A 21,265-nucleotide genomic window follows, 5' to 3' on the forward strand; every position below is an offset into this window, starting at 1 on the left:
CCCGGATTGCACACAATGATGGGCGAGGCTTAGAAAGGGGCTAGCTCGTGCTCAGAGGAGGGGGCTGTCAGCAGAAAGGAGTGCAAAACCACACACACACAAAACCACACACACACACACACACACACACACACACACACACACACACACACACACACACCCCAAAGACTTTTTTTTAAAAATCCTATGTGTGAAGAGCACAGGGATGGGAGGGGCGAGACCATCCTCAGGGAGACAGGGTGGGGCTATCCTTAACCAGTCAGTGTTCTAGGGTCGCGGTGCAGCCGCGCCCACCCCGCTAGCGTCAGCGCGCTTCCGGAAACTGCTCGCCTCTGGAAACCCGGTTTCCCCCCCGCGTAGGTTCCGGAAGAGCTCGGTTCCCGTAGCCGAGCGCGCAGGGCGGGCGCGGGCTGTAGTAGCGAAGAGCTTTGTTCCGGGCGCGTTGTTGCCCCTGCGCGCTCAGAGGGGCCAGAGTCCTGGTGTCGCGCGCGCCGGGGACCCGCGGGGGCTGAGCAGGACTGCGATCGCTGCCGCCGGAGCTCCGGGGCTCGTGCGCCCTGCGTTGCTTGGGGAGGTCCCAGGCAGCTGCAGCTCCCGTGCGGTCCCTGCAGGGTAGGCGCAGCGACTGCTAAGGCGGTGCAATGCTGGGCCCGCCCGGGAGCCCGGGAAGGGAAAGCGGAAGCCGCGCGCCGGGTCGGTGACCGCGCGGACTCCGCGTCTCGCCTCCGCTACCCTCAGCACCCGCGCCTGCCCTCCGCTGCTGGTCGGGCGGCACCGGGCGCGCCGTGACCATGGCCATCGCCCACCTGGCCACGGAGTACGTGTTCTCGGACTTCTTGCTGAAGGAGCCCACCGAGCCCAAGTTCAAGGGGCTGCGGCTGGAGCTGGCAGTGGACAAGATGGTCACGTGCATTGCCGTGGGTCTACCTCTGCTGCTCATCTCGCTGGCCTTCGCTCAGGAGATCTCCATCGGTGAGGCCGGGGGCGCAGGGCAGTCTGGGCTAGGCTGGCATTGTCTGAGGTTGGTTGCTGAGAGATCTCATCGCACACGGCCGGCATTTCCGCACGCCCCTCCTAATGTAGCTACCCAGATGGTTCGGGATTTTGAGTCTGAAGCCTTATCTGCCCCATGTGTAACCTGGGTACCTCTGTTGACTCTCCTAGCATGCCCCTTCCAGTTCCTTTGTCTCCTGCGCCCCATTATTGCGGCTTGGAGTTTACGTTCAGCCCGTTGCCGCTAGACGCGCCAAGAAACTGCTCTCCCTACTCCTCTCTCCAGTGATTGTACAGTCACCCATATTTTCCTGAGTGGTTCCAGGGAGGATGTAAAGACGAGCGTTCCATGTACAGAGTGCTGTTTCACTGTCTTGCCTTTAAATGAAACTTGAGTGCTGACTTAGGGTTATGTGTGCTGGGGAGTAACTGCTCCTAGAGGCAGGAGAGGTCCTCAGTGAATGAAAGATGAACAAATGATCCAATCCCCTTCAGATAAGCTCTCATTTCGTCTTAATATGATGTGCAATGTCTAGTGATGTGTGCAAGATCATGAAGCAGAGTGAGTGGTCTTATTTATCCTAACGTTCATAACCTGAGTGAGGGTGTGAATTGCAGCTAAGTAGTCTAGGAGGGCCAATAGCATTTGCAGGTGGGGCAGGACCTCACAGAACACTTGTGTCAGGTGTGGGTAACCCCAGATGAGACTGTTGCCAAGGTTTTGAGATGACATTTCTATGTTCCCAGAAAGGAAGCTCAAAGCACTGTGTCAGCCAAGAGTAGAGGGCTTTCTCTGGGAAGCTGAGGGCATATGGACCTGGGTCAGATTAGTAAAGAAAGGTCCATGCTCACTCACCTGAGATTGGGAAGCTATTGACTGACTGACTGACTGACTGATTGACTGACAGGCTGACAACAGCATTCAATGAGTAATAGTGAGGGCACATAGCTTCTGGATGTAGGAGCAGGGAGGTGGACCTGGGTAAGTGAGTGCCCTGCACTGGTGATGTGTGCAAGATCCCAGGTTCAGTTGACAGGTCTTGTGCATGGATGAGGGGTGAGTGGAGGAAGGAAGATGAGGGATCCTTCTAAGAGATGAGGGGGCAACAGGAAGCTGCTTGGCACCTGGATTTTAACAGGCTGTGGAGAGAAGAGAGTACTCCCACTTGGTTAGGAAAGGGCTGTGCCGTGTATGGCTGAGTTGGTCAGGGACGCAGAAAGTTACTGAAGTAATGGCGCAAAGTGAGTTTTCTGTTCTCCCGGTTCTTGGGCAGGGATTGTTCTGCTGAAAGGAAAACCACAAAGTCGTTTGGGTCCGGATGATAGTGTCTGCCTTCTAACTGTGGGCTGAACCAGGTGCCAGGCATCAAGACCCTAAGAATAAAAGTGCCAGTGCTGAAGAAGCAAGTCTTGGACACCTGATGGGGCCGAGGGCCAACAGCGAAGAGCTGATCACTGTCTGTGGAGATGGGCTCTTCAGGCACCTGACGTGCAGGTCCAGATGGATGTGCCGTGCGGGAGGCATCTTGGGGTGAGGCATGGAAAGTGGGTTCAGCCAGCAAGGCTCTGCTTCTGCTGTGTGCGAGCCTTGCTGTGCACTGTGGGGGATAGGAAGAATTCTGAGGCATGGTCCTCTCTCTAGCTGTGAGACTTTACCATGCAGATAGATACGGTCTGCTAACTGGTGACTTCCTGCTGCCTGCGTGATCCCAGGATGAGGCAGCTGCCTCTTAGGTGAACTTTTGGGCAGATGCCCTTGTCTTCTGAAGGGCTGAAGAGTTTCAAGGGGAAGATGGGTGTGTGGGATGAAGGCAGCAGAAGTCCTAGGAGGTCACTGCACATGGTCAGTGATTGATTTTTGTGAAGTTTAATTGTGTGACATTGAGGGCAAAATAAGGAGAGAGAGAGAGAGAGAGAGAGAGAGAGAGAGAGAGAGAGAGAGAGAGAAACTTCAGGGTACTGGCCAGTTTTATGAGAACTTGAAGAGGGATCCTCAACTAAAAAAATGCCCCGACCACATTGATAACTGGTGTAGGATGACTCAGGTCACTGGACAGTGCTACCTCTGGCTAGGTGGTCCTGGGGTGTATAAGAAACCAAGCTGAGAAAGCCGTGAGGAACAAGCCAGTAAGCAGCACTTCTCCATGGCCTCTGCATCAGCTCCCACCTCCAGGTTCCTGCCCTGATTTTCTGCCTTGACTTCTCTCAGTGAGAGCCGTAGGCTGAAATAACCTCTGTCTTTGCCAACTTGCAGTAAGACAACCAGAGGTAGTGAGCCATTTAAATGAAGCAAGCCGTTTGGCCATCACACTGCCAGGGAGGACAGCCCTGGAGTGTGGGTGGGGCAAGATCTGACAGCTCCAAGCATGGCCTTGTGACCCTTCCCTCTCTGCTGTCTGGGATACTCTCGTTACATAGCCTGTCCACATGGCTGTCTCTACCACTAGGTGCTTAGCCTTTTATTGTGCAGCCCTGTTGCACAGTATATCAAAGTCACTTTCTCAAACATTTTTTTGTTTGTTTTTGTTTTGAGTGAATGAAAGGTGGTCCACTTGGGTACGCTCAGGTGTTTCCTGAGCCAGGGGTGCAGCCTGTCAGTGCTTGGCAGCAGAGTGTAGAGACACATGGGATTTAGAATCCTCCTTTCAGGTATGGCTCAGCAGAACAGTTGGATGTGGAACACCCTTAAAACAGTATTTTATTAGACAGACTCTGAGTGATGCCAGGCTGTGCATCAAAGGCTGGGGTGAGGCAGGAGGCGTCCCGCCACTTGCAGAAGTAGTGAGGGGTTCAGGGCCCAGTTGACTGGACTGAGCTTTGAAAAAAAGATTCCCAGTATATGAGGCAGGGGGAGTTGGAGTTGAGAGGCAGGAGACTTCTGTCACTACCAGAGCTCAGCAGCACCACTGATGGGGTGACCATCTGTGGAGGTAGGCGGGACCATTCTCTGTGCTTTGCAGTCTGCATGGGGGGATGAATATAAAATTAGAACTTTTAAATTTAATTACAATTAGCACTTGTTCATCGATGCCCGTGTCACCTTTACTGATAAAGAGTGTGTCTGAAAGCCTTGATTAAAATCACCACTCTGTGTTGTTACTAACCCCTGCCCCACCCCACCCCCCAGCCCTGTGTGCCCCTCACACTGGCACAGGATAGGGGTGCTGTCTGGGCTTCTGAAGTCCACAGTGGGATCAGCACTGTCCACTTTCTGGGCCTTGCTCTACCTATGACTTGAAGGTTCTCTCAGGAGTGATGTAGGCTAGAGAAGCCGAGGTTAAGGTGGTTTGGGTAGCCTTTGCAGACCCCTGGGTCTGGGGCTGCGCACTGGTCCTAACTGACCCTACAACGGCCACCGGTACAGATGTAAACCCTTTGGAAGGAGCTGCTCTGAACTTCCAAGTCCTTGCTTGAAGACTTTAGTCAGCAAACTACAACTTGTTGGATTGAATATAAGAACTCAGAACTCAGTTGGGCAACTGCTGTGTTAGTTCTGAGACTTCTTTCCCGCGGTACAGAAGACGGATGAAATGTCATCGTGTCACTGGGGTGGAGAGGAGAGTTTGTGCCAGCTGCTCATCCATTCCTCACCTTGCCGTTCTTCATCTGGCATCCTGGCTTCTGTGCCGTGTGTGCTGGGCATGTCTTTGTACCCAGTAGCTGCCACTGTTGTGAAGATGCCTGTTGCCATACCTCCCCTACCAGGAGGGAACTAATTGAGCCAAAAAACAAAACAAAACAAAACAAAACAAAAAAAACAAACAAACCAAAAAACCAAAAAACCTCTCCCTTAAGTTTCTACAAATAACTGATACTGTGTGTATAAGCATGGAATAATATTTAGCTTCCCCATAACAGAATATCATCAAGTCACACTCAGAACCAAAGAGCCAAGTATGGGGTCCAGAGAGACCCTCTTACACAGGTATTTGACAGTGTTTTTAAAGTATAAGCAGTCAACTCAGGCCTCTGAAACTGTGTGCATAGCCGACTGTAGTGGCTAGCTTGCACTCTTCTCCCTCTGCAGCCACACGTGTACGTTATATTAAACAGGCCCAGCTGTGGCGCAGTAAGCTAGTCTCTCTACTTGGAACATTTTGGCACTTTCTGTATCACGACACGTGTCACCTCACTCGGTTTTTAAATTATTGTTGTTTTGTGGCCGTTTATTTTCCGTGTCTGTGTATGTGTGTGTGGGGGTGGGTGCATGCGCGCCACATATGCACGTGTGTTGATAGGATAGCTTGCAAAAGGGGGTTCTCTCTTTCCTTCATGTGGGTCTGGGTCCTAGGGCACAAACTTGAGTCATTAGGTTTGGGGAGCCAGTGCCTTTACTACTGAACCTTTTCAACTGGCTTCTTAATGGCAGAATAACAAACACCTTATAGCTTAGTGTAGTCTAACCGTAAGTCAGTTGAGAGTCCCTCATGACAAACATAGAATTCTTTCCAAATTTCAACTCTGACACAGACATTTTGCTTGTCATAATCTCTACAAATGTTTTCTTCTTTCCTGCACAGGGGGTGGGGTTGGGAAGATGAGAACAATATCAGTTTCCAGAAAGATGAACTCACTTCCCAGAGTGACTTTGCACTCCTAAGTTTCTATGTATGCCAAGTATAAGGAAGCACGCCTCAGGGCCTGCCTAGACTTGACTCCTGCAAATTTCACTCTAGAGTTTGGAAGGCTTATCATGTTGATGTGTTTTTCTGTGTTTGTACTCTGACCTCCCTATGAATGTGGAAGCACAAGCACCCTTCACACACACTCTTAGATAAACCATTTAAAAAATAAGTCTATTGCATGTCTTTAATCCCATCTCCATGAATTTGAGGCCAGCCTGGTCTATAGAGCCTGGTTTCAGGACAGCCAAGGCTACACAGAGAAACCCTGTCTTAAAACCAACCAACCAACCAACCAACCAAAAAGAAATCTATTTTTTTTCTAGCTCCATTTTTACTAGAATGCTATCTTACCTGTGTAGCAGCTGACCATTTATTTTTTCCTAACCATCCTCAGTGATTTTATTTCACATTTACCATTTGGTCTGTTTTGTTCTTTCAATAAGATATCGAGAGTGTTGTAGATTAAGTTCCCCACTGTCACTTACTGGGAAGCCTAGATGTCCCGGATAGTTTTATATCAACTGGATATAGGCTACAGTCATTGGAGAGGAGGGAGCCTCAATTGAGAAAATGCCTCCATAAAATCAGGCGGTGGGCCAGGCTGTAGAACATTTTCTTAATTAATGACCAATGTGGGAAGGACCAGCACATTGTAGAAGGGGCTGCACTTGGGTGGGTGGGTGGGAGGTCCGAGGTTCCATCTTGGCAAATGGTGAAGATTCTGTATGTGCGGTCAGTATGCGGCCTGGGGGCTGCAGCTGTCAAGGCAGGCAGTTGCCAGTGCAGTGTGACTGTCCGACTGTGTCCTTGGTGTCAGACCCAGCAGGCAAGCCTACCACTGTGCCATGACACTTCTGGATGGATTTTTCAACTTGTCCTAGAGAGATGTAACAGATTTGTTTCCTCCAGAAACAGGGCTGAACCCTGCACAGGAGACAGAATCTTCATTCTTGGTCAGTAGTGGTATGAATGACAACAGCTCCCTGGTCCCCAGTTGATGGAATTGTTTGGGATGGATTAGGAGGTGTGTCACCAGGGGTGGGCTTTGAGGCTTCAACCCCCCCCCCTTCCTGCCGCCTCTGAATCACTAAGTAAAGCTCTCAGGTACTGCTTCAGCACCAAGCCCATGTTTCCTGCCACTATGACCATGGACTGTGAAACGCCAGCAAGCTTCCCACTAATGCTTTCTTTTATAAAAGTTCCTTTAGTCATGCTGTCTCCTCACAGTAGCAGAGCAGTAGCTAAGTAAATGAACAATTTGCAACACAATGCATATTATTTAAATCTTTAATATTTTTCATTTATTCGAACTACATAATTCTTAGAACTATAGCTCAGCATGTAGGAGTTCTAAGAGGTTTCCCCTGTGATGTCCACTGCTCAGAGCTCTCAGAGCTGGTGTTCATGTAACTTTTTTTGTCAGACTACCTTGCCTCCCAATTTCCCTCTAGCAGGAAAGGGTTCAGTCCTGAGGAAATAGTTATACAACATCAAGGTTAAAAGTAGTTTGCCATAGGCTGTGTGTCTGTATGTATTGGGGTGTGTTTGTTAATGATCCAGCCATAAAGGGGAAAACTGACACCCCCTCCACCGTGTGTGTGTGTGTGTGTGTGTGTGTGTGTGTGTGTGTGTGTACTCTGATAGCATTTTATATTATTATAAAATTTAAACAGAGCCAGAAAGGTAGCTCAAGAGGTAAGGAAGCTGCCAAACCTGAAAGCCAGAGTTCAATCCCCTGAACCTTCATGGTGGAAGGAGAGAACTGAGTTAAGTTCTCTGACCTCCACACACACATGAAAATACACACAAGGTAAATAAATGAAAAATATTAAAGATTTAAATAATATGCATTATATTGCAAATTGCTCATTTAATGTGCCTTGGAGATGTTCTCATGGTGTGTGTGTGTGTGTGTGTGTGTGTGTGTGTGTGTGTGTAGGAGCACACGTTCCTCATTCATACTAGTGGACACTAGGGAGTCAGGTCTCTCCTTCCACCATGGGAGCTGGGAGCTGGGGATCCAGTCTTGGTCATTTCATGTGCATAGCAAATGCTTTTGTCCTCTGAGCCTTCTGTCTGTCTGTCTGTCTAGCCCAACACTGTCTGTTTTTAGTTCGTTGTTTGTAAAATTGAAGTGCCAGGTTTCCAGGTTTGTAGTTCCTGTTTACACTGCTTCACTGGGTGTCCCAGCTGTCACTCTTGGCAGTGCCTGGGGACTACCCCTTCCCTTCTGGCTGATGGCATTACTTTCTGCTTGTTTTCCTTGCTTTGTGAAATTCTTTCCCATCCTTTGGAAATCAGTGATCCCCCACCTCTGTCTGTCTGTCTCTGCCCCCACCTCCACCCCCTTTCTGGCTTTTTTGAGACACAGCTTCATGTAGCCTAGGTCAGCCTCAAATTCCCTAGCCTCTTGCCTCTTGCCTGTTCTGCTCTGGTGCTGAGATTACAGGTGTGGAACACAATAACCACCTCAGCTTTTGTTTTGTTTTGTTTTGTTTTTGAAATAGGGTTTCTCTGTGGAGCCCTGGCTGCCCTGAAACTTGCTCTGTAGACTAGGCTCGCTTCAAACTCACAGTCAGGCATGTGCCACTACTGCCCAGCAAACTTTTAATTTTAAAGCTAAAAGGAGGGAGGGAGGGAGGGAGGGAGGGAGGGAGGGAGGGAGGGAGAGAGAGAGAGAGAGAGAGAGAGACTTTCACTTTTGAGCCCTCTTTTCTGTTTACATTAAGCCCCTCCTCACCCCCCACCCCCACCTTTCAATTCAGAGCAGCTTCTCCTGGGCTGTGCTCTGTCTGGGAGGCCAGCCTCCCCTCTTTCTGCCCTAGGCAGAAACCCAAAAGGTAGTAGTACCTGTTCAGTGTTCAAACCTAGAAGCTGGCTCTGGCTTGGTAGTGGGTGGAGCCGGCCAGCTGTGAAGGGAGGGAGATGAAGAGTGTGCAGTTGAAGGTCCTTGGTAGAAATGTTGAGTGCCTTAGGCTGCCACTTCCCCGAGTCTCCCTCAGACTCAGGCCATGAGTGAGTCCCTGAGTGTTGAGATGAGACTGGGTAGGAAGGATTGGCAGCTGCCTGCTCCTCCTTCTAGTGTCCTTGGAGGGAGGAGAGCTTAAAGACCATGGCTCCCAACCTTCTTCCCCTCCCAGAACTTCATTCCTCCCCTGAACACTCCATTTGTTCCCTGTGCACACAAGGGAGTGACCAGGGGAGCAGAAAGTCAATTCCTTTTTAGGAGGCAAGGGAACACTGTTAAGTACTTATTCCCCACAGCAAGAAACAGCTGGTTGGGTCACATGTGACCAGAAGGCACCTCTCCTAAGATCAGTTTCACTCTGTGAGGACACTGAACTAATATTAGTTAGGAGAGACCCTCCCTGGTATGTCATGAGAGCTATGGTTCGTGTACGCTCTGGGTGCTTAGATATTCATCATTTTTTTGGTTTGTTGCTGTTCCCGTTTTTGGACATGTATCACCTGGGCTGCACTGTAAGGATGTCTCATGAAGACACAGGAAGAGTGCAACCCTCAGAGGGCACGAACCCCAGGCTCTGGCTTGGGTAGTGCTGGCACAAGATCTTGGGATGGGACACACCCCACTTGGATGAAAAGCTTGCGAGTCCCCTTTCTGTACCGAGGTCCTTGAGAACAGCACTTGCCACTCTGAATCTGTCCTGTGAAACCCATGTGATCTGTGTAGAATGTCCCTGGCTTTGCAGGAGTCTCATGACATTGTCCTCATAATGGTGACAGTCACCATTATCATAATCTTTTTCAGTACGGAGTGGAGATGCTCCAGGGCTCACCCACAGAAGGTTTCTTTGTATCAGGAATTACCAGAGCTGGCTTTTAGATGGGATCTTTGAGGGAGAAATGATGGTGTTAGCTAAGCTGCATCTTGCTTCAGGTTGGGGCATTTTTAAGTTATAGAGTCCATCTTTCTCAAGAACTGCCTTTATGGCAGTGGATTTGTTGGAGAACTTTTAGAAGATAAAACTAGTAAGTAGGTGAGGAATTACTAATCTTGTGTACACTGAAAAAAAAATACAGCATGAGACTCAAGAAGCCAACATCCTGTCCCATGCTGGCTGAGAAGTAATAACCCTAGCTGCCTTTTTTCATGTGTGTGTGTGTGTGTGTGTGTGTGTGTGTGTGTGTGTATTCGCGCACATCTGAGTACACACAAAGGGCGTGTGGTATTTGGCTCTGTCGCTTCCTATTCCCTTGAGATGGGGTAAGCCCTACCACTCTCTTCTTTATTCCCTGGAGCTCTCGTGCTCCTCCTCCTCCTGCCCCCCCCCCCCCCCAGTACTGGGGTTATAAGCCCATGTGATCATGCCCAGCTTTTTATGTGGGTATTGGTAATTTGAACACAGCTCCTCATGCTTGCTCAGCAAGCACTCTTACCACTGAGCCAGCTACCCAGCCTAGCTGAGTGGTTTCAATGATACCTTTCTATGAACTTGCATCTCAGCTCAGCATTGGCTTTCTCTGGGGTTGATTCTGGCTGTTTGTGTATTCTATGTATATTGGCTAAACTTGCATTCCATGGGGTCTAATTATACAGACATGATCCAGCCTGTCTCTTTTTTTCTCCTCTCCAGTCACTTAGGATGCTGTGGTGTTGGAATACATATGTGTGTATGTGTGTGTGTACACACACATACACACACACACACACACACACATATCCATACTTGAATCATAACCTAGCTAAGTATTGATTGGACTATTATTTAAATGCTCTGAGCCTCACTTGTAAGACAGAAATAACGGCAGTAATTCACAGGTTTCTTTGATTGAATGCAGTGTGGATCAGTTACTTTATATTGCTGTGACCAAATTGCCTGACAGAAATGACTGAAAGGATGAAAGATTTGTTTTGGCTGCTGATTTTAGAGGGACCTCAGCCCATCGGAGCCTATTGTGGTGGGAGCCTGTGGCTATGGCCGCTTACACCATGGTAGACAAGGGCACAGAGGGGTGGCCTGGCCTTGGCTGTGACCTCCAAAAGCCTGGCCCTCAGGACTAGTTAGTTGTCCACCTCCAAAGATTCTACCACCCCAAATAGCATCAGCAGTTGGGGAGTAAGCATCCAGAGTGAGTCTGTGGCTCAGGCCATTACAGTTGCACTGGGGGAGGGGGTGGGGTTACCAGTCTGATATGGAGTCACACTGGTTCGTATCTGACCCCACCTCCCAGTGTGAATGGTCTGTCTTTCCAGCTCATGGTAATGAATGAAGCAAGCTGAAGAAGAGTACAGTGTGTACATGATGCAGTGTTTACAGTCTCCATGGGCTTCCCCCAGATCCCTTAACTAAGTTCACAGGAGAGAAGTCACTTCTGCAGTCGTGAGAGCTAGATAGCACCCAATAAGATAACACAGGTGACTGACATCTCCAGTAACAGGACGCTGTCATTCTATGTGCTTCTCAAACTGGCACCCTAAGGAAGAAGCCCAGGCCTTCCCCGTATTCTACCCTAGGTGCAGAAGTCCAGAACATGGAAAAAACCAGGCAAGCACAAATCAAGGAGCGCCTTGCTTTGGATGGAGAGCCCGTGCTTAGCACGTGTTGTTAGGAGTATGATTGACAGAGATGCAAAGTTGTCACTGAGGGAAGTCAGGGCAGGAACTCATTACGTCTTAAAGGGGAAGCCTTGGAGGAACAGTATTCATTGGCTTGCTTGCAGGCTACACATAGCTAGCTAGCTTCTCTAAACAACCCAAGACCACATGTAGGGAATGGAACTACCCACAGTGGACTGGGCCCTCTTACATCCTCGAATGAGACAACCTGCCCCGCAAGACATGCCCACAGACTAAGCTGATCTGGGCAATCTCAGTTTAAACTTAGGTGATTTTTAGGCTGTGCCAATGGTAGTTAAAGGTAACAGGGATGGAAGCAGGGTTTTTTGTTTTGTTTTGTTGTTGTTTGGTAAGGGAAACTCAATTTGAACAGCTAGCATATTGTATCAAGTTCTTATTACAATTCTTTAATTTGGTGACTACATTGGGTTAAGAAAACAATCTTATTCTTACAAGATACATAGTACTTCCTGACAGAAAGGGGTGGAGACCTGTGGCTATCAAGTGTTTCAGCTACAGAAGCCCGTAAATGTCTCATAGATGCAGACTGAGGATGTGGCATCTGAGGGCTGCAGTGCTTAATCTAAGTATAGAATGGGGCGTCATTGTCATTCTGTAAGTCTGAAAAAAAATTCAAAATGAAGGATTGACTTGGAAAGGGATGAGGTAATTACAGCAACATACCCTTTCACTTTAAAGTCCTGTGTGCCCGTGGTACAGATTTGTAACTAGTTTTCTGTGTGTCTGAGTTAGTTTGTCTTAGGTGACAGCAGTGTTTAAATAACCAATCTTTCTCTTTCTTTAATCTTTGAGGCACTGCCGAGCTCGTCTTGCGCCGTTCTCTTACATTCATGGGACAGCTGTCAGGCTTCTGTTAGGTTTGTACAAGTTTTCTTTGGAAGTGACTTCTGGCACAGGAACGAAACCTCACACACCACCTATTTCCTTACTGTCGGTTTCTGGATGTGCTCCTGGCCTTGAGGTCCCCTGTGTCAGGGTATGTTGTTACACCCTCTTCCCTCACCACGCTTGCCAACTTTTTTGTTTCTCTGGCTGTGGGCCGTACCTTTCCGGTTCCTGCCTCTGGTATGGACAAGGTATTGCTTTTCTCCTGGTAGAGACAGAGCTGTCCTGGCTGAGCTGTGTCCAGCTTGTGGGACTTGAAAGGTGCATCATCCTCTCCCGAGCTGCAGCGTTTATTTCACTCTTTGCTCAGTTGGTGGTAAGGTTTCTGGGGTGTGTTGGAGGCTCCTGTAGATAACGCCAGTGCCTGTCTTAGCCAAGAGCAGGTGTTACAGAGATGTGTGCTTACAGCCAGGCCGGTGCAGAAGCGCCCTTGTGAGTTAGCCTGGCCTAACTGCTACAAAAATCACTTCAGTTTCATCCAAGTCTGGGCTGCAAAAAGCACTTATATTTTCTCACCAGTATGAAATCTGTGCATGCTTTGAAGTCAGTTCCTACAGAGAAAGGGAAGGCAGTTTTGGGCAAATTGGGCCTACCAGAATTTAATTACAGAATGTCTTGTGTTTGAAGCTGAGGGTGGGATTGAATACAGGTTGGCTGGAGGGGTGCAAGGAGGGAGTCGGGTGTCTGTTTGGAAGGAAACATTACTGTGGGTTCTTTCTGGTTCTCCATTGTGCACACATGCTAAGTTGCTTGCAGCACATTCTGGCCTGCCCTGTCTCCTGTGGCTTGGTGGTCCAGGCGCTGGTCACCCTTCTCCTTCCTGTATTGTCTTCATTGTTTAGGATGGTTCTCGTTAAACTTGGGACTTTACAAGAATGGATTTCATTTTTTTTTCCTAGCATCCTTAAAAGGTAGCTGGTTCTTTCAAGTGTAGTGCTTTGAAGGTTGTTTTATGGTCTGCTTGGGTCCTTTATATGAGATAGGTGTGTGTGTGTGTGTGTGTGTAATTTACAGTAAATGAATTATAATTTTTTTGTTTTGTGAAATGAAAACATTTTGTTGACTTTAAAACTGTGCAGAAAATAGGAGTGAGCAGTGTAAGCACAGCCCCACTGCCTTCCTTTGAGCCGCCCAGAACAGTAGCCCCAGCGTGTCTTCCCCTCAACAAACTGTCCAAGCCTTCGATCTCAGACCCAGTTTTATCCACTAGCTGTGCCTTCTCTTCTCTTTTCTTTGGTAACAAGGGGAACCTGAGTTCCCACCTTTCCCTAGTCAGGAGTGCCTCCCTTTGCTCATGGGTGAATGGGGGCAGAAGCTAACAGCAAGGACCATGTCCCTCCCTGGCCCTCTGCTGCCCCCTCCCCCCCTCCCCCCCACCCCCCCCACCCCCAGTCTGCAGCGGGACACTTTCCAGAATTCCACGAATGTTTCGAAGTTCTCTGAAGATCCCCTTGTTAGCTGACTAGATTTCTCTGTTGGTGGTTTTATTTTTGTTAAACTTGTGTTTTTGAGGCTTTTCATTGGATCCTCGGATGCCTGCTTCCCACACCTCCCCAAGCAACCTCCCAAACAGACCTCCCTCGGGGAGCCAGGAGGAGCTGTGTGTGTCAGCCAGAAGGCACGGACCCACTCCAGCCTCGCTCCTCATCTTGCCCTTGCTCTCTTCTGTGTCCCTTCCCTGTTCTGTGTCAGTATTGTGTATGAGCTAAAGAAAGAGTGGGGCAGTAGCAGAAATAGGCCAGAGCCCCTCCTTCAGCTGGAAGATGGAGACAACCCCAAATGGCATTAATGTCCTTGAGAAACTATGGCTGGCTCCCTCTTGTCCCCCTGGCCTGGGTCTGCGCCTTGGGCCTCATTCCTCTCTTTTCTCCTAAGCTTTGGGCTGTTGCTGCTGCTCCTGCTGCGGTGGGCGGTGGGCGTGATGTGGATCTAGGCGGTGGGAGTGGCCATTGGGCTGTTCCTCAGGTGGAAGGATAATCACACTCGGTGCTCTTGCAGGGTGAAGGGAGACCTTGGTGGCTCAGGTTATCTGCTTAGCTGATGAGACTTCCTCTGGGGAGCCCCAGCAAGCATATGTTGTCCCTTCAAGATCTTACCACATTTTGCAGCTACATGGGTGTGAAGTCACAGCCGTCTCTACATTTCAGCCAACCAGAAAGAGTGTTTGTTGTCCCTCTTGGCATAAACCTGAACTTGTGTGTGCTGTAGTAATTATTTGTCAAACAAAAGAATCAGTGACCCAGATTTCTCAGAACAACCTGAGGGAGCATGGTATAGTTGCGTTAGCACAGTTTGTGGCTGCTTGTCGAGGAGCACTGGGCTGTGGCACATGGGGGAAGGAAGTAGAGTGAGACTGGAAGGGACAGGACCAGTTACATCCTACAAAGGCATGCTGCAGTGACCTACTTTTCCACAAGATTCCACAGAACAAATTTCCAGAACTTTCCAAAATAGTACCACCAACCGGAGACGAAGTGTTTGATACATGAGCCTGTAGGAACATTCTGAAATTCAGATCGTGACATGCACATTCTGTATAGTGGTAGACAGGACACTGGAGACCCTCCTTCAACTGACACAGAGTTGTGGACTTGCTAGAGGGTCCTGTGGGGTTCTTTTGTCAAGTTTTGAGGCCCCAGGCTTCTCAGCCCTCAGCAGTGGCTGAGCACCCTGGTGTCAGACTGCCACCTGGGGAAAGATGTAGGCTGTATAGGTGGCTGTATAGGTGGGGGCCTATCCAGTGCTTCTCTCATGGTCGCCCCCTCTTTATTCCTGCTTTTTTCTCTCAGGCCCGTGTCTGCCCTAGCATGGCTTTTGGCTTCTTTGAGTTAGTTTCCCATTTCTAGGCAAAGAACACCAAGTCCGGGGGGGGGGGAGGGGATTGATCTGTTTAATTTGCTAGAATGTTCTCAACTATTGCCAGAAAGCTCTCCACTTCCGGCCACTTGGGTGGACCTACCTGCTGAAGCCATCCTGTTGTAACAGACCCTAGTGGAGACTCTTCTAGGGGCGGGTTGCTGGAGTCACTGAGTCCAGAGCACTGAGTCCAGAGGCATGTGTAGAGAGGGCTCGATCATCTGTAGGGGGCTGGAGGGAGAGGGAAAGCAGTGGGAACTGAGCAGCAGCTGGTTCCTATGCCTGTGACACGTCCCCTCTCCAGTAAACACTTGATGAGGACAAAGGGGCACAGCTCTGCTCGACCCTAAGGCCACATGGCTGAGTGTCTGCTGCTCAGAGCACCACACACACAACACCTGTGTGTGCAGAGGATGCCATTATCACTTTGCTGTAGAGAAGTGTCTTAGTTAGGGTTTTACTGCTGTGAACAGACACCATGACCAAGGCAACACTTATAAGGACAATATTTAATTGGGGCTGGCTTATAGGTTCAGAGGTTCAGTCTATTATCATCAAGGAGGGAACATGGCAGCATCCAGGCAGGCATGGTGCAGGAGGAGCTGAGAGTTCTACATCTTCATCTGAGGGCTGCTAGTGGAAGACTGACTTGCAGGGAGTTAGGATGAGGGTCTTAAAGGCCATACCCACAGTGACACACCTAATCCAACAAGGCCACACCAACTCCAACAGGGCCACACCTTTTAGTAGTGCCACTCGCTGGGCCAAGCATATACAGACCATCCCAAGAAGGTCACATTCCACAGTCCCTTCCCAGAGGATCACATTACAACAGACCCCTGAGTGGGACCCAGGTCTTCTGTCCTCATCTCTACGCAACCCCATCTCCTTTTGGGAGGCTCATAGTCTTGGGCATTTGCCTTCTAAATCTAAATCATTTAGGAAACAATTTGATGTATGCCCCCCACCCCCCATTTTTTTCTTTAGAGGAAACAGAAAATTACTAGTTTGCCCCGAGCAGTCATCTGTGGTCAGTGTACCTTCAGACTTTTCTTTCTTGGGATAAAAACAAGTCCTTTTTCCTGAGGGCTGGGAAGAAAGCTCACAGAGTAAAGTGTTGCATAAGAATGAGAATCTGACTTTGATCTCCAGAATGTACATAAAAGGTGGGGCATGGTACATGCTGGTTGGGGGGTACTGAGGCCAGAAGACCCTGGGGCTTACTGGCTAGCTAGCCCAGCCCAATCTTGAATTCCAGGTTTAGTGAAGGACTTTCTATCAAGAAATAAGGTAGAGGCGGGGCTGGAGAGGTGGCTCAGGGGTTATGAGCACTAACTGCTCTTCCAGAGGACCCAGATTCAGTTCCCAGCATCCATATTATTAATTCTTTTAAGAAAAAGTCCGACGCAGCTCAGAACAGACCACTCCGGACCACGCGGTTCCGGGGGGGGGGGGGTATTCAGGGGATAGGGCAAAGGTGGGGAGAGGAAGGTAGAAAAGATAAGAGAAAAGAGGAGTAGAGGCCAGCCATGACCACGTGGAGAGAGAGGAAGGTGGGAGAGGGGACAGAGAGGCAAGAGGGTAAGAGAGAGAGTAAGAGGAAGAGATTAAGAGAATAAGAGGGAGAGGAGGGGGCAAGCAGCCCCTTTTATAGTGGATCGGCCTACCTGGCGGTTGCCAGATAACTGTGGGGAGGAGCATACCTGGCTGTTGCCAGGTAACTGGGGAGGTGGAGTTTAGACAGAATACTAACACATATGGCAGTTTCCATCTGTTGGTACCTCGGTTCCAGAGGATCTGACACAGAAAACAATGCATATCAAATGAAAATAAATAAAAATTTTTAAAAAGAAAGAAGGTGGAGGGTGAATGAGTGTGAGGAGGAATATTCCAGATTCTCTTCTGGACTCTGCACTGTGTGCACCTGCATTGAGTTGACCTTGTAGCCCGCCCGCCCGTGGGATACCCCTTCTTTATTAACGTCCTCGACTCAGCATTTCTGTTCATTCTTTTCTTGCTCCCTCTTGTTTTTTTATGGTATTTCACTTCTTTCTAAAATATTCTCCCAGCAGAGCCTAAGCTGCTATCAGGGCCAGTGTCAGCCAGGTATGTTTCCACCGTGCTAAGTTCTAGTATGTGCTGGGGTGTATCTTAGTTCCTCCTCACCGTCATCCCCTCCTCAGCCCTGGTGCTCCACAACCTAGATCAAGCTTCTTAAACTTTTTCTACTTATGGCCATTATGAGAACTCAGGTGTGTAGGTGTATAAAATAAGTATATAAATCAAGTATTTATAAATTATACATCTATTTAACACTATTCTTGTGAATATATAATTTTACCACTTATTAAAGATGGCTGCAAATTGCATACTGATGGGATGGGTGTGCTTGTTGCCACAATTCATCTGAAAGATGTACTGATTTGACCACTGTGTAATAGCAATATTAGGACAATAGTCTTTGTTTTCCGGAATTTAGCCATTTTGCTTCCGTGAGGTTGGGAAACTTTGTATGCACAGTTACAGTGCTGCAGTTGGTAACTCTCCGGGTTCGCCTCGTATGACCATGGTAAACACCACGGCCATAAGCAACTTGAAGGAAAGGGTTGATTTACACTCCATGGTGGATCACTGGAGGAGTCAGGGCAGGAACCTCACTGGAGGGAGTCAGGGCAGGAACTTGGAAGCAGGAACTGAAGCAGAAGCCATGGAGGAATGTTTCTACTGGCTTGCTCCGCCAGGCCTGCTCAGTTACCTTTATACACAGGCCAAGCCCAGCTGCCCGGCGATAGCACTTACCACCATGGGCTGGGCCCTCCTAGATTATTAAGGAGATGTCCTACAGTCATGCTCACAGCTCAGATAGAAATAATTTCTCCACTGACTTTTCTCTACTTGCATGTCTTCAGCCTGTGTCAAGTTGACAAAATCTACCAAGTACGATAGCATATACATAGTCATATCATAGAGTTGAGTTGCTTCGGGCAGTATTGGGGTGTTGTATGGTACCAAGTGTGCACTGTGTGTGTGCACTGGCTGCCATGAGATTGTGCAATAGTACACGGGTGAGCCCTTTCAGCAAACCTTGGATTCATTGCACATGAGTTTAAATTTTTGCTCTTTGAATATCCAGAAGCCTTTTACTGTCAAAATGTTTTGATGCCTGTATTCAGTTGGTGTGTGATGTTGCAACTCAGTGCGGGAAGCTTCCACCGCGGACAGCACCTAAGTCAATGGGGATATGCCAGGAGAGGAATGCAGGCCCGTACTTCATTCATTTGGAACTGTCTGCTTTGCTTCCCAGGTACCCAGATAAGCTGCTTCTCCCCGAGTTCTTTCTCCTGGCGACAGGCCGCCTTTGTGGATTCATACTGCTGGGCTGCAGTGCAGCAGAAGAACTCCCTGCAGAGTGAGTCTGGAAACCTCCCCCTGTGGCTGCACAAGGTAATGAGACGTTGTCACACCTTGCTCTATAGATAGAGAAGTGGAAGCCTGGGAAGGCTGTGCCAGCCTCGGCCATGCAAGAGTGTGTGGTCAGCCAAACGGGCAGAGCCTCAGCAGTGACTGCATCCGACATCTATGTGGAGCAGATAAGAAATAGATGCTCCCTGAGTTTTAGCTCTTCAATGAGAGGCACCTCGTACGTCTTTGTCTTCTTCGTGTCCTTAATTCCCCTGCAGAATGTTGGCTAGAGTCTTTTATGCCACACGGGGTGACTTTGAAAACGTAAAGACTAACATAGTTGGGTTGCTTCCGGCCATTGTGTTGCTGGAGTACCAGAAGCCTGGCTGGGAATTCCAGCTGCATAGCTCTTGGTTGGGTTTCTGTAAGTGGATGTACTGAATGGAAGGAGAGATACTACGCAAGAGGCAGCAGCAGCCAGGCGGTTCAGGTCAGAGAGAAGAGGTGCAGGTCCGGGGAGTGTTGGGTGTGGGAGATACAGACACTGGAGAGTAAGAAACTGCAGCCAGAGCTAGCAGTCGTGACAGAGGAACACTTAAGTAATCACTGGACACCTTCAGTCTTGTCAGGGAGTAGTGATGTGACGTCTCGGGTCTTCTCTGTGAGTGAGGATGCCACTTTGGATCTTCCGTGAACAGTGATGTCACACTCGGGGTCTTCCTCGTGAGTGATAGACACCTTGGGTCTTCTCTGCACACACAAAGGCAAGACTCTGCTTTAGCCTGTCCTTTACCCACTGGTTCTTTTGCCCTTCATAAAAACCAACTAGTTGCCAGCCTGGTCTACAGAGTGAGTTCCAGAACAGCCCAGGCTATACAGAGAAACCCTGTCTCAAAAAACCTAAAATAAATGAATGAATAAATAAATAAATAAATAAATAAATAAATAAATAAATAAATCCAGCTAGAACATCTGTATCTTCTGATGCTCTAATCTGCTGAAGAAAACACAGGCAGTGCCAGAGCTGACCGCAGATCCTCTGCTACTGTAACTGCGTCTGTACACCCAGTCAGCATTCTTCTCTTACAAGACCCCTTTCTTCATGCTCTGACTCATGCTGGCTCTGACCCTGTTTTCCCCCACACCTGTGTATTGCACATTTGGCATGAGGTCCCATGTGATGACTGGGTTGGCCTTTTCCCTTCCATTTGCAGTCTGAGTGCTGGGTGGGTTCTCGTCGGCCTCGTGTGTGTCAGTGCATTGTCTTGTAAGAACCTTCAGCACAGGTGGGACACTTGCAGAAGATAAGAAGCTTTGTAAATCTCCGTCCGTGCTGCTGTAGTTTAAGCCCTTGGTAAAATGTCATTGTGGAAATGCCAAGTTGTAGTCAGTCTGAGTTGGCATTGGCTGAGCCTCAGACTGTAGCAGGGATTACTTAAGGTAAGGGTTGGCAGGGAGGCTACTGGAGCAAGGAAAACCCTGGAGAGTTTTTCCAGATGTTCTTCACAGGAAGCACTGCGGGAGCCTTGAGAGACAAGGCCTGGGGTCGTAGAGTATTCTGAGGCTGTACAAACAGAACCCGGGTCTGCAGACCCTCAGGCGACCGGCTGTGAGGAGCCACCATGGCTCTTTCTGGTGCCGAGTTCATTTGTTGTAGTGGTTCTAAGTGTCCCAGCTCTCACCAGGCTCACCAGACTGGGAACAGAGATGGAAGAAACCTGCCTGCTCAACACTCAGGCTTGGCTGGGAGTAAGGGGCTCCCTCCCAGGGAGTAGAGAACTGATTTGAGTCATTTCAGTGCCTAGGGAGTGAGACCACTTGGGCACTGATGGTGTCTCTGAGCTACATGCCTGCCAGAAGTGGAGCTGAGTCCTCCCTGGAGGGAGGGAACAACCTCCAGAGCATCATCTGTGTGCTCTGTCTATCTATGCAGGGTGTTTGCCATTCACCAGACATACCACAAATACAGGAAGACCCAGAGAAAACTCACAAACAGAAACAGACTCATCGGAGGTCTTGATCAGACCCATTGCTAATAGCAAGGGACTCTGAGATATACGGAGGATGTCTCCAGGAATGAGAGGAATCCAGAGGAGGTTTTGAGGCTGCAGACAGTGGCATGGAGTTCCTTTTAGCTGATGCTGATTGATGGCCCTTGTTCTAGGACACATGCTTGGCACCAGTGGGCCACAGATGACGTCTCAGATTCTCAGAGTTCCCTGGTGGTGAAATGAACATGCGAGAAAATAATTAGAAAGTGAGTCAGAAAAGATAAAGTGTGGTTTGCCCAGAAACCCAGGGACCGAGCTGTGAGCTCTCCCGTCCCTCTGCTGTTTTCCGGGCGGAGCCGAGCTTACTGATCTGTTATTCCTTGGTGTTCCTGCAGCAGGGCTGTAGTGGAGAAGTGTTGAGTGTATAGAAGAAGTGATGATGTAAATCAAAAACAAAAACCCTGGCTCAGTTCTTCACAGAAAACGCGCCTTCCTTGTACACAGCTGGGTGGGAGCAGGAGGGATGGTCATGTCCGGGAAGATTGTGTTACTTGAGTCCTGAGAACCAAGTGGATGAGAGGCTGGGGAAGACACTAAAGATGCTGAAGCAACAAGCACAGCGGGACTGCCCAGGGCAGCATTTCTCAACCGGTGGGTTGCAACCTCTTTGGGGGAGTTGCATATCAGATATCCTGCATATCAAATATTTACATTACGATTCATAACAATAGCCAAATTACAGTTATGAAGTAGCAACAAAATAATTTTATGGTTGGAGGTCACCATGGCATGAGGAACTGTATTAAAGGGTCACAGCATTAGGAAGGGTGAGGGCCACTGGCCTGGGGAGTATGGGACAAGGCACTCCTCTGGAGATGCTTTGTCCTGTTAGGGAACGGGGCAGCTGTGACAGA

General features: G+C 48.9%; 1 protein-coding gene across 1 annotated transcript in view; it reads left to right on the top strand.

Annotated features, from left to right (window-relative positions):
- The first annotated feature begins 358 nt into the window (after window positions 1-358).
- Panx1 (pannexin 1) overlaps window positions 359-21,265 on the top strand; it is a 33,917-nt gene continuing 13,010 nt past the window's right edge. The window contains exons 1-2 of the mRNA XM_076926031.1: window positions 359-972; window positions 18,263-18,402. Coding sequence (XP_076782146.1) covers window positions 792-972; window positions 18,263-18,402 — 321 coding nt within the window. The 5' untranslated portion in view covers window positions 359-791. The remainder of the gene's footprint in view (window positions 973-18,262; window positions 18,403-21,265) is intronic.

This window comes from Arvicanthis niloticus, chromosome 27 (assembly GCF_011762505.2).
Source record: "Arvicanthis niloticus isolate mArvNil1 chromosome 27, mArvNil1.pat.X, whole genome shotgun sequence".
Taxonomy (NCBI): domain Eukaryota; kingdom Metazoa; phylum Chordata; class Mammalia; order Rodentia; family Muridae; genus Arvicanthis; species Arvicanthis niloticus.